Source organism: Symsagittifera roscoffensis, chromosome 10 (genome assembly GCF_963678635.1).
Source record: "Symsagittifera roscoffensis chromosome 10, txSymRosc1.1, whole genome shotgun sequence".
NCBI lineage: Eukaryota > Metazoa > Xenacoelomorpha > Acoela > Convolutidae > Symsagittifera > Symsagittifera roscoffensis.
The window spans coordinates 47249206-47264331 of NC_087071.1; the positions used below are offsets into that span (position 1 = coordinate 47249206).

The 15126-nt window shown below is 34.5% G+C and overlaps 1 protein-coding gene across 1 annotated transcript; it reads left to right on the forward strand.

Moving 5' to 3' along the window:
• The first annotated feature begins 11 nt into the window (after positions 1-11).
• On the forward strand, positions 12-13946 carry LOC134855670 (glutathione S-transferase LANCL1-like). The gene is made up of 5 exons (XM_063872240.1): positions 12-633; positions 932-1044; positions 7559-7717; positions 8038-8174; positions 13217-13946. The coding sequence occupies exons 1-5, from the start codon at positions 18-20 to the stop codon at positions 13407-13409; spliced, it is 1218 nt and encodes a 405-aa protein (XP_063728310.1). The 5' UTR covers positions 12-17; the 3' UTR covers positions 13410-13946.
• The last annotated feature ends 1180 nt before the right edge of the window (positions 13947-15126 follow it).

The following is a 15126-nucleotide window of genomic DNA, read 5'->3' on the forward strand; positions in this document are numbered from 1 at the left end:
TTTTCAGATGTAAACAGATGCCATTCGATGAACGCTCATTTGATAACCCTTTCTTGAAAGAGAAACCGATTAGTTTTTCCTCCAAAGCAGAAGTTATTCCTCCGAACTTCGCTAAAAAAGTGGAAGATTTCTTGTTCGATAAAGTTCAAATCATCCTTGAACAGTTGCGAGATGGAAATATTTCGTCCAAAGATGTTTCAGTTTACACAGGATTGTCTGGCATTGCGTTGATGCTTATGAAGTTACAAAACAGTGGCATTCTCAAAAACCGATTAAGCGAAAATCTACATGACGTAGCATTCAAAATTACAAAACACAATGATTCGAGAAAATCATCTGCATGTACATTTTTGTGTGGCGATCCAGGCTCAATGTTTGTTAAAGTTTTAGCTGCCGATGAGGTCAAAAAAGGTCAAAGAGGTGACCTTAAAAGAGTAATAGATGCGGGAGAAGTGTTAACTCGTCAAGGAGGAAAGATATATGATGAATATCTGTATGGAAGAGCTGGGTATTTGGGCTGTCTGGTGTTTATGGGGAAACATTTTCCAGATTTCAAAGACGAAGCTTTAATGGATCAAATTTGCAAAGTGATGATTGAAAGCGGAATTAGTGGTGCAAAACATAACCGATTGAGTGAGTTTCAAATTAGAATCGATCCAATATGAAAGCTAGAAAAAATGTTAAAGCCTAATTGCTTAAATTTGACTCGATTGATTTCGAATTGTGAGTGCGAATTGGTGAAAATAGAGAAGTACTCGCCGTAAAATATAAGTACTGGAACATGATAAAAAACCAGAGTTTGTGTTTTAAAACAACCTTAAAGTCTATTTGAAAAAAAAACATTTTGGATAATAATCAAATAAATGCTATTGAAAATGCGTATGTTAGGGAGCGAGAGAATATCAGTTCTCATGCATTGTTTCTTGATTAGAACAGCCTATGTATTACGAATGGCACGAGAGTGAATACGTAGGAGGTGCTCATGGCTACGCAGGAATATTCTACTATCTGCTCAAATTGAAACACCTTCCATCAGTACAACAGGTATGCGAATATGGTGATAGGCCAACAAGCCGAAACAAAGATTACCATTCCAAAAATTACTGCTATGCAACATAAGAGATTGCCATCGTTGCTATGCAATTGTTACGTAATTTTGATGTAATTTGTATTTTTGTGATGTAATTTCGGCTTCAAGATATGGCTGTTTGTAGATAAGACAGTTTGTTGAATGTCTGCCGCGAATACAGTGCTGTTTTAAATTAACCGGACAAAACGCGTTAAACTTGAAATTTAAAACCCGTTTTTCTCGAAATGGGTTGAGTTTAGGTGAAAACTTATGAAGACAAAACTTGCTTAAAGTTTTAGCAGAATTCATATGCTGTAATTTGTTTTGCGAAATTCGGGCCCGAAATTTTACCCCAAAAATGGGTCATTTTGGCTTTTCTTAATCAAAATTTACGCCGAAAATACCCAGTCGATCACAGACATAATTATATCAAAGTGAGCCCCTCACGTAGTCCAACAAACTTTAAGAAAGGTATATTCTTCAAAACATTGTATAATTTAATTTATTTTTTTTTGATAGACAAAAGGTCGTTTTTACTATATAAAATACCAACTGTTTATTTAAAAACAATTTTCAAATGGGTTGCAAACTTTTTTTGGAGATTATACCCTTCCTTAAGTTTGTTGGGCTACATAAGGGGCTCACTTTCATATAATTATGCCTGTGATCGACTGGGTATTTTCGGCGTAATTTTTGATTAACTAAGAAAAGCAAAATGACCCATTTTGGTAAAATTTCGGGCCCGAATTTCGCAAAACAAATTACAGCATATTAATTCTGCTGAAATTTTCAGCAAGTTTTGTCTTCATAAGCAGGCGCGATTCTAGGATTTTCTCAACGGGGGGGCACTTTCTAACATAATGCGATTTTCCGAAAATGAGTCACAGCTGTTAAATTCACGCCTCATTTTGTCGCCTTTTTCAGAAATATGTGTGATTAGCGGTTCTGGATGAATACTTTTGAAATACAATGATGCGAAAACTTGAGTCCTTTGAAATTCACACATGTTATTAACACTTGTTTTTTTGGCCGCAAAATTCAGTATATATTTGAACGCTAAATTTACAAAATCATTCCACTCAAATTCACTTTCAGAGTAATGTCTAAACGCAGTTCGACAACAAATCCGTCACCGAGGTCATCCTCAAAGATTACGTCCTTCTTTGGTTTTTCAACTCCACAAGCATCACAATCCAGTGAGTTTCAATTTTTATTTTCATTATTTTTTCAATCAAAATTTTGTTTTATTGGTTAGCGTTTTGATCGTTTGTGGAACTCTACGTTTTGTTTCAGGCGACCTATCCCAGTCTCCCGTGACAGAATCAGATGTCGTGACCGAGAATCAGCCTAGCACTTCTGGTACCCAACCTGCAGTCCATGAGGCTTCAACGGACACCCCTGCTGACATTGGTGTTTTTGTGGGCGATCCTTCGTCAGCAACTGATGGACAGAAATATGCTCTTCTGAAGACTCGACAAATACCCGTTTTCCCCGGAAACAACTGGCCGCATGAGACAAGATCGGGAAAAAAGAGACACCTCAATGCACGGCATTTCGAGATTCATGGATCGTGGCTGTGTTGAGAAAAATGCGTTTTAAATTTCAAGTTAAACGCGTTTTGTCCGTTAATTTAAATCAGCACTTTATAACTCCATTCTACAAAAAGGGCAGGTTGCCTCATAAGTTGTTTTTCGAAAGACGATAATGTTTTGAAATTAATCAATGCTTTTATATGTTTGGAATACAACTTAATAGTTTCATATGTTTTTCAGCTAACCTTTTCCCATGTTTTTTTTTCTGCTTAGTTACCCCCGGGTTGAGCTCACATTGAAAATTAGCCATAAAAAAGTGGAAAAAAAAATAGCGATCGCCATCGATGAATTATCGATGTTCATTGCCACAATAGCAAATTTTATCGATAAAGTATCGCTAGTTTGATTTATTTTCAGCGATGAAAGAACTGTAAAAAACCTATCAAAAAATGAGCAAAAATAGTGCTCTAACAGGAGTTCGATCCCTCATTATTTCATGTCTGCTACCTCATGCTTTGTAGACATGTCTGCTACATCTGGGCGATCAATAGGTATACTCAAGTTAAAGGTTTATCAACTAAAACTTTCATATGAAAGGTACTAGAATAGTTAAAATTTCCCAAGTTTTAGCGATGATTTTCTACGGAATCATTACTGAAATAGCTCTGAAATATCGCAGATTTAGCTATGCAAAAGAATTATACATGAATCAGCGCTGGAAAATAGCGATCACTGGGATACTGCAGAAAAAGCGATAATTAACGGTGGGAGTTCAGCCGGGCCTCCTGATATTTTTATCTGCATGGTTAACACTGACAGTTGTGTTTTATAGCAACGTTCCTCAAATTGAACCGCATTTGAGACAAACATAAGAAAAATTATTCGATGTTTAATTCGATAAATTCTATGTTTTTGTCCATTTCGGGATGTTGTTGCCAATTATCTCATCTCCCTAAGTGTCTCACCAACGAGAAGCTTTTCCTTGGACAATTTTTGTTACAGGCCGCCTCTTGATAACTGAAGTCTCAATGAACCAAGAATAGACCATATTTACAATGAAGAAAAAGTATTTTTCACTCCATTCTTCTTCCTATTGAGCGAAAAACGTGAATATTTTTAAGAGTAATAAACGAAGTGAATAAACGATGGGTCTTGATGAGTTATTTTTTTAAGAGTAATGAACGCAGTGAAGACTCTTATATAGGTCTTGTTGAGTTTTTTTTTCAGGAAAAAGTCTTAAAATGTGCATAAAAGTCTAATAACTACAGATGTGCATTCATACATATTGATGCATTTATGAATGCACTTAGGTATAATGCACTTTTTGAGTATTCAATTGAATTTCATCTGCTGAAATGGATGTAAATAGCACTCTCTTAATACGAACGTGGAAATTGCGCAAAAAAAATGTGAATACTTTGTTTTGAAAGTGAAATGTAGTTTTTAGATTTCCTAAATTTTACTTATTGATTCAGTTTTCTCTAGTTGGGTTCATGTTATCAAAAAAGCGCTAATTACAAATTGTTCTAGAAGTTCAAAGAGCTTAAAGGGCATCTATTTTTTCGTTGAAATTCGAAAGGTGATATTTTTTCAAGAAAGTCAGTGTTTTTTGTGTTTACTTGCGTTCATTACTCCTTTCGAATCTTCGATTGGCTATGTTTTCAGGATAATTTCCTAGAGTGCTGAAATAATTACAGTTGTGCATTTATATATATATATATATATATATATATATATATATATATATATATATATTAAGGCATTTATGAGTGCACTTAGGTGTATATGCATTTTTTGAGTTCATTTTAATTCATCTCACGAAAGTGTTCGAATACAAACGTGGAATTGGCGCTATAAAACTTGAAAGATTTCTATTTTGAAAGGGAAATAAAATTTAAGTTTTCCCAGCGGAATCAAAACTTTACCTTTTGTTCCACTTGTCTCAAATTAAGTTAACTGTATAAAAAAAGTTTCGATCTTTTATTTTTCTTGAAATTCACCGAGGGTTAAGGCCATATATTTAAGCGTAGTGTATTAGTTCGAACCTTCATTTTTTTCCAAGGTTACTCGCTAATAAAATTGTTCCTTGATAGTGGAAAGTGTTTCTCTTATTTGGTGGCACTTATGTTATAATCGCGATCTAGCATTGGAACTTTCATAGCATCTCTTCTCTGCTTCATTTAATGTTAGTGTTTGTGATGTAATAAGCATGCGTTGCTGAGTGGTTAGTGCGTGAGAGGCATAATCTCTAGGTCGCAGATGGAATCCGAGACCTAGCCAAATTTAAACTGATTCGAGGCTACCTTTTCTCATTGCACTTCATAGAACTGCTTTTTGTCATGTTCTCGCTAGTGTTTGCGAAGCGAAGTTTCGTTTCAGTGTTATTACTTTGAAATTCGAAAGCTGCATTAATTGCTTTTTTCTAACTGTCACTTGGCTATGTTTAGTTTTATAAGTAGGTTTTAGTTTTTTCACTTGCTTGGGGTATCTTTGTTCGCGGTTCGAATCACGGCCGGGAACGTTTTTTTATAATGGTCGTTTTGAATAATTGGACTTTTGTGGGACCTTTTTTTTAGATACCGATTTTTTAAGAAATTCCGATTTGCTTCTGGGTGATAAATTTAAACTCAGAGGATTGTGCTGCGCCTTCTGAGCAGTGGTAATACCCTTGCTGGAGGCGGGCGACAATGGCCTTGATTTCGGTTGACACCTGCTAATTTCTTGAAATGAACATTTTCGGCTGTTTTTAACTTTTGTCTGTCTGCTTTTTTGTCGGATTAATTTCAGCGGTCTTTTGAAGTGTCCGTTTTGTGCTTGCACTCTTTTGAATACTTTTTGAAATTTAAAGTGGTCTAAGTAGTTTTTCCTCAGTTTTTGCTCATATGTTTTTTGTTAGAAAAACGATTTGTTTAATTTTTTTTCAATCTGATTTGCTGATTCGTCTTAGCTATGTAATCTTAACTTGTGTCAGTCTAAAAATTTGTCTCGCTTGATGAAAGTTGATATTTTTTATCAGAATAATTGTTGCTTGGCTATTAGCTTGTCCTTTGTATATCCTCGCTGATTTATGCTTCCTGGTAGGTTTTTGAATTTTCATTTATATACTCTTGTGATTGGCTAGCGGTATCAAATCGGAACGTAATTTTTTGCTGGTTCTTAAGTAATTTGAGAAAATGACTGAATCAGTTAGCCACCAAACAGATTTGGCCAACAGATGCATTTTGCGCAAGTTTTCCTTTCAAATTTCAGTAGTTTTTGAAATCTGAGTGATAAATAACCTATAGAAATTCTTTTTCTTTAGGCACTTCTTTTCCTCTCTTAGTAGCTTTCAGGTTCCTTCTCACTTGGCCTAGGGGTAATGCCGTCGCCTCTGCACCCTTAGATTTGGTATTCGAGTCTCAGCCGGATCTTGTTTTTTAGTATTCATGTAATTGAAAAAAAAATTGTTCGTAACTGAATTTTCGGACTTTCGTTTGTCTGCTCAAGTTTTGTCGGCTAAGTTGCCAGATCACGTATTTTTCTTGTGCTCCAAGCACCTTTTATTGTAGTTGCAAGTGCAAATGTTGTTCATAGTAGTTTCAGGTAGGAGTTAGAGTTAAATTTCGATAATTTTTTTTTATAAAATCTTATGTTTTTCGGCAGCTTTATTCATCTTCGTTAGTTTTGTTCCCATGTTAATTTATTATTAAAAAGTCTGGCAAGTTTGCCTGACATTTAAAAATGACGATTGAAAATCTATCGACACATACAAAGGTTTGAATTTTGCTAGACCAAGTTTTTTCTCAATTTTTTTTCATTCGTTTTCAATTTTTTTAAATGTTCGGCTGGGCTTTTTTGGTTTTTTTATGCTTGCGATTAGCAAGCGTTATCAAACTGGAATATAGACTATGGAATTTGGATATCAGTTGAATCAGCTAGCTCGGTTGTTCTGATAGCAACAGAAGAGATTGCCTGTCAACAGATTTTTTTTCGAGCGTGTATGCCTTTTAAATGGCCGTTCCATTCAAATGTTTATTGTTGGTTGTAATTCAACTCTTGTTTTCAATTTTCGTTTTTCGGCTCTCAGTTTTTCCGGCTCAAATGGTTTCGGCTGATGTATAACTGGTAATTTATCTGCTCAGTATCCGCTTAATGAATTTTGTTTTATGCTTATTTAACACTGGCAGTTGTGTTTGTCTGTTATGTTCATTAAATTTACCGTATTCCAGACAAACGTTAAAAAAAATCCGTTTTTTAATTGATTTTATATTTTTTTTTCGACTCCGTTCTTTGGGCTAGCCGCCGTGCAATTTTTTCGTATCGCACATGGCGCGAAGCTCCGCTTGGCCTCTGGGTAAAATTTTCAGTAGGCCCAAAAGGTTTCGGCTAATCTGATAGCGGTCGGCCCATATTTCGTCGTTTGAAAGGTGATCAAAAACTTTCATTCTCAAAGTTTGGGTCTATCCCATTAACTACCTTCTAACCTGGGAGAAAAAACTATAGCTCCGCACACCGTAGTTGGGTATTATGGCAAGCTAAATTTGCTGAGGGCTATAACTGAAAAATTGTAATGACAGAATTTTTTTAAAACTCAATTAACAAAGTTTTGTCGGCTTAGTTGCCAATTTATAATTCTTGTTTTCATGCTAATTCACTGCTGAGAATTGTATTATGTTTTCATTCGAATTAAATTTGATTGAAAAAAAAAACGTACGCAGTAGATCTAGTTCTCGATTACTTCGTACAATTTTTTCTTCTTCAGAGTTTCGCCTAGTTTTTCAAAAGTGGTTCAAAGCTCCGCTTCTCTGTAAAAAAATTTCCCGCGGAACAAAAAGATTGCCAATTGACCAGATTCAGTGTCAACCATAGAAGACTTGTGATAATCAAATTAAAGTGCTTTAATGTGATGATGTGTTTTTTCTTTGCATTTCGGAAAAGCGAATTTTATTCCTGATCAAGCAATTTTAGCTGGTTGCAGGTACTGCAGAAAGAGCTTAGAGATGCACTGTACTGGTTTGTGAGTCTGCAGACGAGCAGTGGCAACTATCCTTCCTCCATTGGCAGCCAGAGTGACAAACTGGTCCACTGGTGTCACGGAGCACCCAGTGCTGTCTTCACACTCATAGAAGCATACAAGGTATTTTTATTCAGGTTTTTTTCTGTTCAAACATCCGATGTTGGTTTTGGTAATTAGCATTAGTTTCATATATCTCAACAACGGTCATTCTGTCGAACTTCCGTCTATTTCCTAATAAAAAGATCAAAGTTAATGAAATACATTTCTCGTATTTGGATGAATTTTAAAATTATAATTTATTTGATGAAAATGTCAATAAATATTAACCACTGATTGCACGCTTAAATTGATGTTTGTATGAGAGGAATTGACAGAAATTAAATGTTGGTCAATTGTCCAAGTGATATATAAATTAGTTGAGAACACGTGAAGAGTTTCAGGTGTACGGGGATGAGAAATTCAAAGAAGCGGCAATCAACTGTGGCGAGTGTGGGTGGAAGAGGGGCTTCCTCAAGAAGGGCTTCGGAATATGTCACGGAACTGCAGGCAACGCATACACGTTCATCGCACTCTACCAGTTAGACTAACAAGTTCAAAACAAATCTACTTGCTGTTTTTGAAAACTTTCAAAATATCTTGCAATCGAGTACGCAGAAATTTTCCAAAGAGGGGTTTTCCAAAAATTTTGAAAATTTTGTCGACTTTTTTTAGGTGGACCAATTTAATTTTTGAAGCTCTCCGAAAATACTAAAAAGACCCTAATTGGTGATTTGTTACAATAGGTGGTAATTTTGAGTATAGTGCATGTATTGATTTTGAGAACTATAATGCATAATAGTCATTTCATTTTCAATCAATTGTACATGCTACTAGGTTTTGAATAGTTTATTTAGGAGAGTAATATTATACAGACAGGTAAACAATAAACCGCATGTACAAATCAAACCCACCAAGGATCATGCAAAAAGCTATGCAGCTTATTGAGGCATGACCCTGAAAAAACCTATGACAGAAGTTGCGAGATAATATCCGACTTGATGATTCAAAAAAAATAAATCTAGAAGATCTCCATTATCATTAAGAAACAAAGAAAACATTTTTTTGAAATACCCATTTAGTTGATGCTCATTTAACTGGTTTAGGTTATCTGGTATCAGCTCGTTTGATTTCAAAAAATTATAACATTTTAGAGACACATTTTTCCATGTACACTGCATTATTTGTGTTCTAGTTTTCATGCTTGGTAAAGTTTTTGCCACATAGGCCCGAGTAACCCGACGATTATTTAGAGTTTCCAAATTAAAAGTTTCAAGAGCAGTTTTACCACGAAGTTGATTAAAAGTTTCTTTGAATATTTGTCTTAAATATAAGTCAAAAACGGTGTCAATCTCAAACGAATGTAGGATATATGAGGCATGCTCAAATTTTCTCTTGAAACAAATAGTTTTAAGAATACGTTTTTGCATCACAAATATTTTTTCTAATAGGCGTTTTGATGTTGCACCAAATGCAATTAAACCGTAGGAAATGAGTGGCTTTGCATAGCAGTTATAAAATTTAACCAGCACATTTTTTGAGAAATAGTTTCTACCCTTGAATAGTAAACCGTTAAATTTAGCTAATTTACTACAAACAATATTAATATGACTTTCAAATTTGAGTCTGTTGTCCATTTGAATTCCTAAATACCTAAAATCAGAAACCTCGGCGAGTACATTATTACCAAAAGAAAATATTTCATTTAAGTTATCTCTTCCAAATTTCATTATTTTGTACTTCTTTTGATTTATGAGCAGTTTGTTAATATTGCACCAATTACATATTTTATTTAATTCGGTCTGGAATTTCGTTTTGGATGCAAAATTTTGAGCATCAAATACCGTTGAATGATCTGCAAATAATCTTAGTTTAACGTTGCTGGCCGACGGCATATCATTTATGTATAAAAGGAACAGAAATGGCCCCAAAACTGAACCTTGAAGAACACCTTTTGTACATTCTCGCATATTCGAGACCGATTGCTTCGAATAAACATATTGCTTTCTCCCTGTAAGATAGTTTGTCATTAACTTGTGAATTTACACTCTGAACCCATATTGATAAAGTTTGTCAAGCAAAATTTTCCGATCAACTGTATCAAATGCTTTTTTCAAATCAATAAAGCAGGAGTAACCAAATTTTTTATTATCAATTGATTCGCGAAAAAAGTCAGTAATGGAAAAAATGGCATGAGTACAGGAATGATTACTTCGAAATCCAAACTGATGCTTATCAATCAAGTTGTTTTTAGCGGCAAAATTGGATATGCGCTTGAAAATTAGTTTTTCAAAAAGTTTATTTATACAAGACAACAAACTAATTGGACGGTAGTTATCGGGTTCAGTTTTTTCGCCCTTTTTATACAAAGTTAAAATTTTTGCAATTTTGAGAAAATTAGGAAAACACTCTTTTTCGAAGCAGATATTGAAAAAAAGCGCTAAATGGTCAGCCAGCACCGGAGCAGAAAATTTTACCATTTTACTACTTATCCCATCATGACCAGTAGACTTTTTATTGTTCAAGTTTTTAATTTCTTCTAGTATCTCATATCGATTGGTATCATATATAACGAACGTGTTTTTATTAACTGGAAAATTTGGTCTATACACGTTTTGTTTGAATTTTTCTGTTAATTTTTCTACAATAGTAGCAAAGTGTTCATTGAAAACATTAACATCGAACGAAGCAGTATTCACATTTTTTTTTACCACAAAAATGTTTTAAAGCATCAAAAACTCCGGACGAGTTCTTCCTCGTTATCATGTTATCATAGTACCGGCGTTTACTCACCCTTATAGCCTTAATAACATTGTTCCTACATGAGGCGAAATTATTTCTGTTTTCAATGGATGGTGTCTGAACCCACTTTTTGTGTAACACTTTAATTATTCATCATTTTTTTAATTTTCAGATTAATCCATGGGTGGTTGTTTTTATTCTTTTTTCGGATTTTTTTTGAGCAATACTTTGAAAATTCATCAATCAAGATTTGGGTCGTTTCAATGATGTAAAGGTCAGGATCATCATCATTAATTTTGTTCAATCGATTTTTTAGCGAAAATAAAAATTTTAAACAATAGTCATCATTCAGTAGTAAATCATAGTTGAAATCCGATTTATATGAATCCACGTTTTGCTTTTCTGAAATAATTTTTAGGTCACACATAAGTCCATAATGGTCACTAATAGTACAATTTATTGTTGTTACTTGAGTTTCCTCCGCCGCAATTATATGATCAATACATGTACTTGATGTTTTTGTTACTCTAGTTGGCTCGATGTTTTGCACTTCTAAGTCAAAAAAAAGCAGAAGATTTTTGTAGTCAATAAAGTTGCGCTGGCTACCTTTAATATCGATATTTAAATCACCCATTAGCAAAATTTCACCGCTTAATGCTTTCATTTCAAGCAATAAATCTTCAAATAAATTCAAAAAAGTTCTAGTTTGAGATTTGGTGGACGATATATTATGCAAATATTTAGTGGACTGTGATCGACAAAACACATCTTGATAACTATGTGCTCCAAACTGACTGGTAATTTAAAATAACTATAGTTAAGGCCAGTTTTAATGAAAGCTGCAACGCCCCCACCTCTAGCGTTTACGCGGTTTGAACAGACAATATTGTCATAAACTTCTAAGTTATATATGCCAATAGGATCATTGTCTGAGAGCCATGTTTCAGTCAGCCCGATTAATGCAGGCTTGTTATCAAAGGATTCAATTAAAACTGATAATTTGTCATGATGGGCTCTTATGGATTGAACATTTAGGAGAAAAGCTGTTTGCGTTGTTGTCTGGTCAGTCATATCTCGCAAAAGGTTTTTCTAAATTGAAAACAAAGATTTACGGCAAAAAACTGTAAATAGAGTTGAAATGCTTTTGCCACTAATCAGAATCATTTTCATGATTATTATTTCCGTTGTTGGCGAATTTGGACTGTGGAGAATCTCTTTGAAGTGATTCCACAAATTGCACCAATTTGACGGGATCCGATACCCTACTGTATAATTCATCAATCAGATAATTTCTTTCCACATTATTCGGGGTTATTTCTGTCACGTTTCTTCACTGAAACAATAGGAGGGCGAGAAAAGTTGTTTTGATTATTTTGTACCACACGAGGATCTTGTTTTCTAGCATTATTTGCCTGTCTTGCCATCATTGGGTTCTTGTTTTTGAAAATTTGATCAGCAACCTTAATATCAACTAAGTTGTGCCTTTGAAATCCACCATCTGCTTTCGAAACGAAAACTTGAGGAGCAATGTTATAAGTAACTGTGTACATTCCCAGACCCCGAGAATAATCAAGAAGCTCTGAATCGCGCTGAGTAAGTCTCTCTGTTATATACACTGGTTGCTTATTTACAGGGTGCAAAAAATCTTTCAATAACTTTTTTCTGCCATAAATTCTGTTTTTTATATCAAAGTAGACAAATTTTAGTATAACCACACATTTTTGGTTTTGACTCACAGGGCCGAGGGGATGGCATGCCTTCAGGTCGTAGCTGTTCACCTCCACGCCCATAATTTCATTTAAAAAGGTCAGGACATCTTGGGTAAAGTTTCCGGATCGTAAAGGTAAATTTTGCAAAATAACACAATCTTTTGAACTATATCTTTCCATTTCATTAACTTTATTCTCTAGAAAATGCACCCGATTTTGCAATCCAACAATGATATCATCCTTAGCATTTACATTCTCAATTAGCCCTTGTAATAGGCCTTTCAATTTAGGATCAATATTTACTGTATCTTTTATTTCATCGAATAAAGTATTGAGATTCGCCATTGAATAAGTGTGCGATGTTTTAAATTCGTGGCAAGCAAAAAGAGCAGTTTAGAACCGACTGTTTATCATTGAAGGTCAATCTGTCCGACCGACTGTTTCTCATTACTGCTACTATGATAGTTTTGGTAAATATATTGATCTGTCAGATCAAATGCTATTCCATTTTGCCATTTTACACTTTTTGCCATAAAGTTTGGCTTTAGGCTTTTGAAACAAATTTTTAATGTGCGAAGTATAACAAAAAGCGATCGAGTTATTTAAATTGAACCTATCACCTATTGTAATAAACAAGCAAAAACAAAACGAAATGAGCCTTTAGAAAATTTTTGAGGATAGTCGGCCAAAAATGGGTGTCGTAAATTTATATCTCAGGGGGACCCTTTAGAAAAATTTGGCAACATGAATTGAGGGGGAGGGGGATCGCTCCCCGCCTCCTCCCTCGGCACGCTACTGTGTTCTTGTCAATCATGATTGTTTTGAACAAATCATTTTTACAATATCTGTCATGTGTTTTTGTCGCTGAAATTTTGCATGATTTGTTTCAAATATTACGGAGAGAAAACTTTTCTTCTTAAATATGCGTGATGTGCTGGTTATAAAAGTTTTGATCAATCTGCTTGCTGAAATTTTTTGTCCTGAAAAGTTTTCTTCAGAGAGAATGATAGCGCGATACCCATTTTTAGTTTAGAGATCCAGCTACCATGCCTGTATTCTGAAACAATAGTTTTAATATACTGTCATTTTTTCCACATAACACTTGGATGTCCATGACCGTTTGCTTATTTAGATTGACGCGGGATCTGAGTCACCTCCACAGAGCAGTCTGTTTCGCTCAGTTGTGTGTGGATATGGACAGAGTGGAACACAGAACAGCAGACAGACCCTACTCTCTCTTTGAAGGTCTGGCTGGCACTATGTACTTCTTGATTGACATGATGGATGTAGAGAACGCCACATTCCCGTGTTACCAATTCCATTAACTGTCTCCATGTTTGATGAAAAGAACAATGGCTGTTACGAATCCAAGAAGAGGGTGGCAAACCGACTATGATGATGATTGGCAACTGAGGTTTCATGGACAGAAGTTGTTTCAATTCGCTCAGAGGATATATTTGCAAATAGTTAATGGCAGTACCTATTATTTCCGAATCTTTCGAGGTTCTGCTAATGAGTTCAGATGTACGTACTGAAATTCTCAAAATGACCATGCTGGCATTATAAATGATATTTGTAAATAGTAGCCGTTACAAAGAATGAAATTGACCTGGCAGTCACAGAAAATAGTCCCACAGTTAACATTGTCTGTTAGCCATAGGCTCACAAAAACTTTTGTTATAGCTCTGCTGGCTTATTCATCTTTTTATTAAATTTTCTTTGTGATTACCCGGGTTGACAAAAAAATTCTAATCATACAATTCTACACAAAAAACGAGAATTTTAAAGCATTTAACATAGAGGCTAAGCGGAGTTCCGCATCACTTGCGATACAACGAAAGCGTAGCCTTGCAAGCTGCCTTATAGACTGTGAGATAAAAATAACTAGGGCGAAAAAAAACTAGAAAAAAACAACATTTTTTTGGAAATATGAAAAGTTTAATCTCAGAAAAGCAGACGAGAAAAATACAATCACTAGCGTTAAACAAACTTCAGGTATTTTACGAGCATTCAATAAGTCAACGACATGTTAGACATCAGATGATCTGAAAACAAAAAAAATGCCAAAAATAATACCAAATAATGTCATTGGAATCAGCATTTTATTGGAATCGACATTTCAAGCCCAATCTGCACATGTAAAAACTTGTTCATATGAAAAATTGGTTTCTCATTTTTTACCATTCGACATCGGATAATTTTTGGAGTTTTTGAAGAAAAAGCAAAAATATGTCACTTTTGTTTGAAATTTTAAAAAGTTATGTAAAGCGTTGTAAAGACGAGTAACATTCTTTTTGATTATAAATTACTTAAAGTAATAAGTATTCATGAGAAATTGAGAAAACTAAAACTAACAATCGAAAAAAAGCGAAAAATTGGGTTTGCAAGCTCTGCTTTTGGCTTTTTTTCCTTAAAAAAAGAAGAGAAAAGAGTTCAGGTTTTTTACCATTAGATGTTTTTTGCTTATTTATATTTTAGCGAGGTAAAAAAGTAGCAACATATTTTTTTAAAAATATTTTTTGTAAGTTAGCAAAAAAATCTGTTTATTTTGCGCAAAACCAAAAGGTTTTCATCATGCAGGAGTGCGTGCAGTGTGAATATGTGTAACGGAAATCAAGTCAAAGCATGAAAAAAAGTAACAGTGAGCTTCTATGGAACAATTATATTTTAAGCTAAAAAAAGGCTGCTTATTTCCTTCGAAGTTTGTGAACCTTAAATCGAATTCAGTTCCCCCGATGACAATGCCCCAGATTGTTAAGAAGTGGTGCATAAACCTTGTGTCGAATCGCTGATTTTCATGACCGATATGATATCATTAAATAGAAAATTAGTTTGAGATTATCTATACTTGAAAGATTTCTGAATTAAAAAATTTGCATGAAAAAAATGCTTATGATAAGTATTTTTTGCTCCAAAAAATTAAGATTTTGGTTACCAATAAGATCTTATTTAATTGTAAACGTGGGGGAATTCACAATATCTCCTGGCCGGTATTGCTCGCTGTTTCACCGCCGCAATATGTTCCCTTTGGCAACGAGGTCA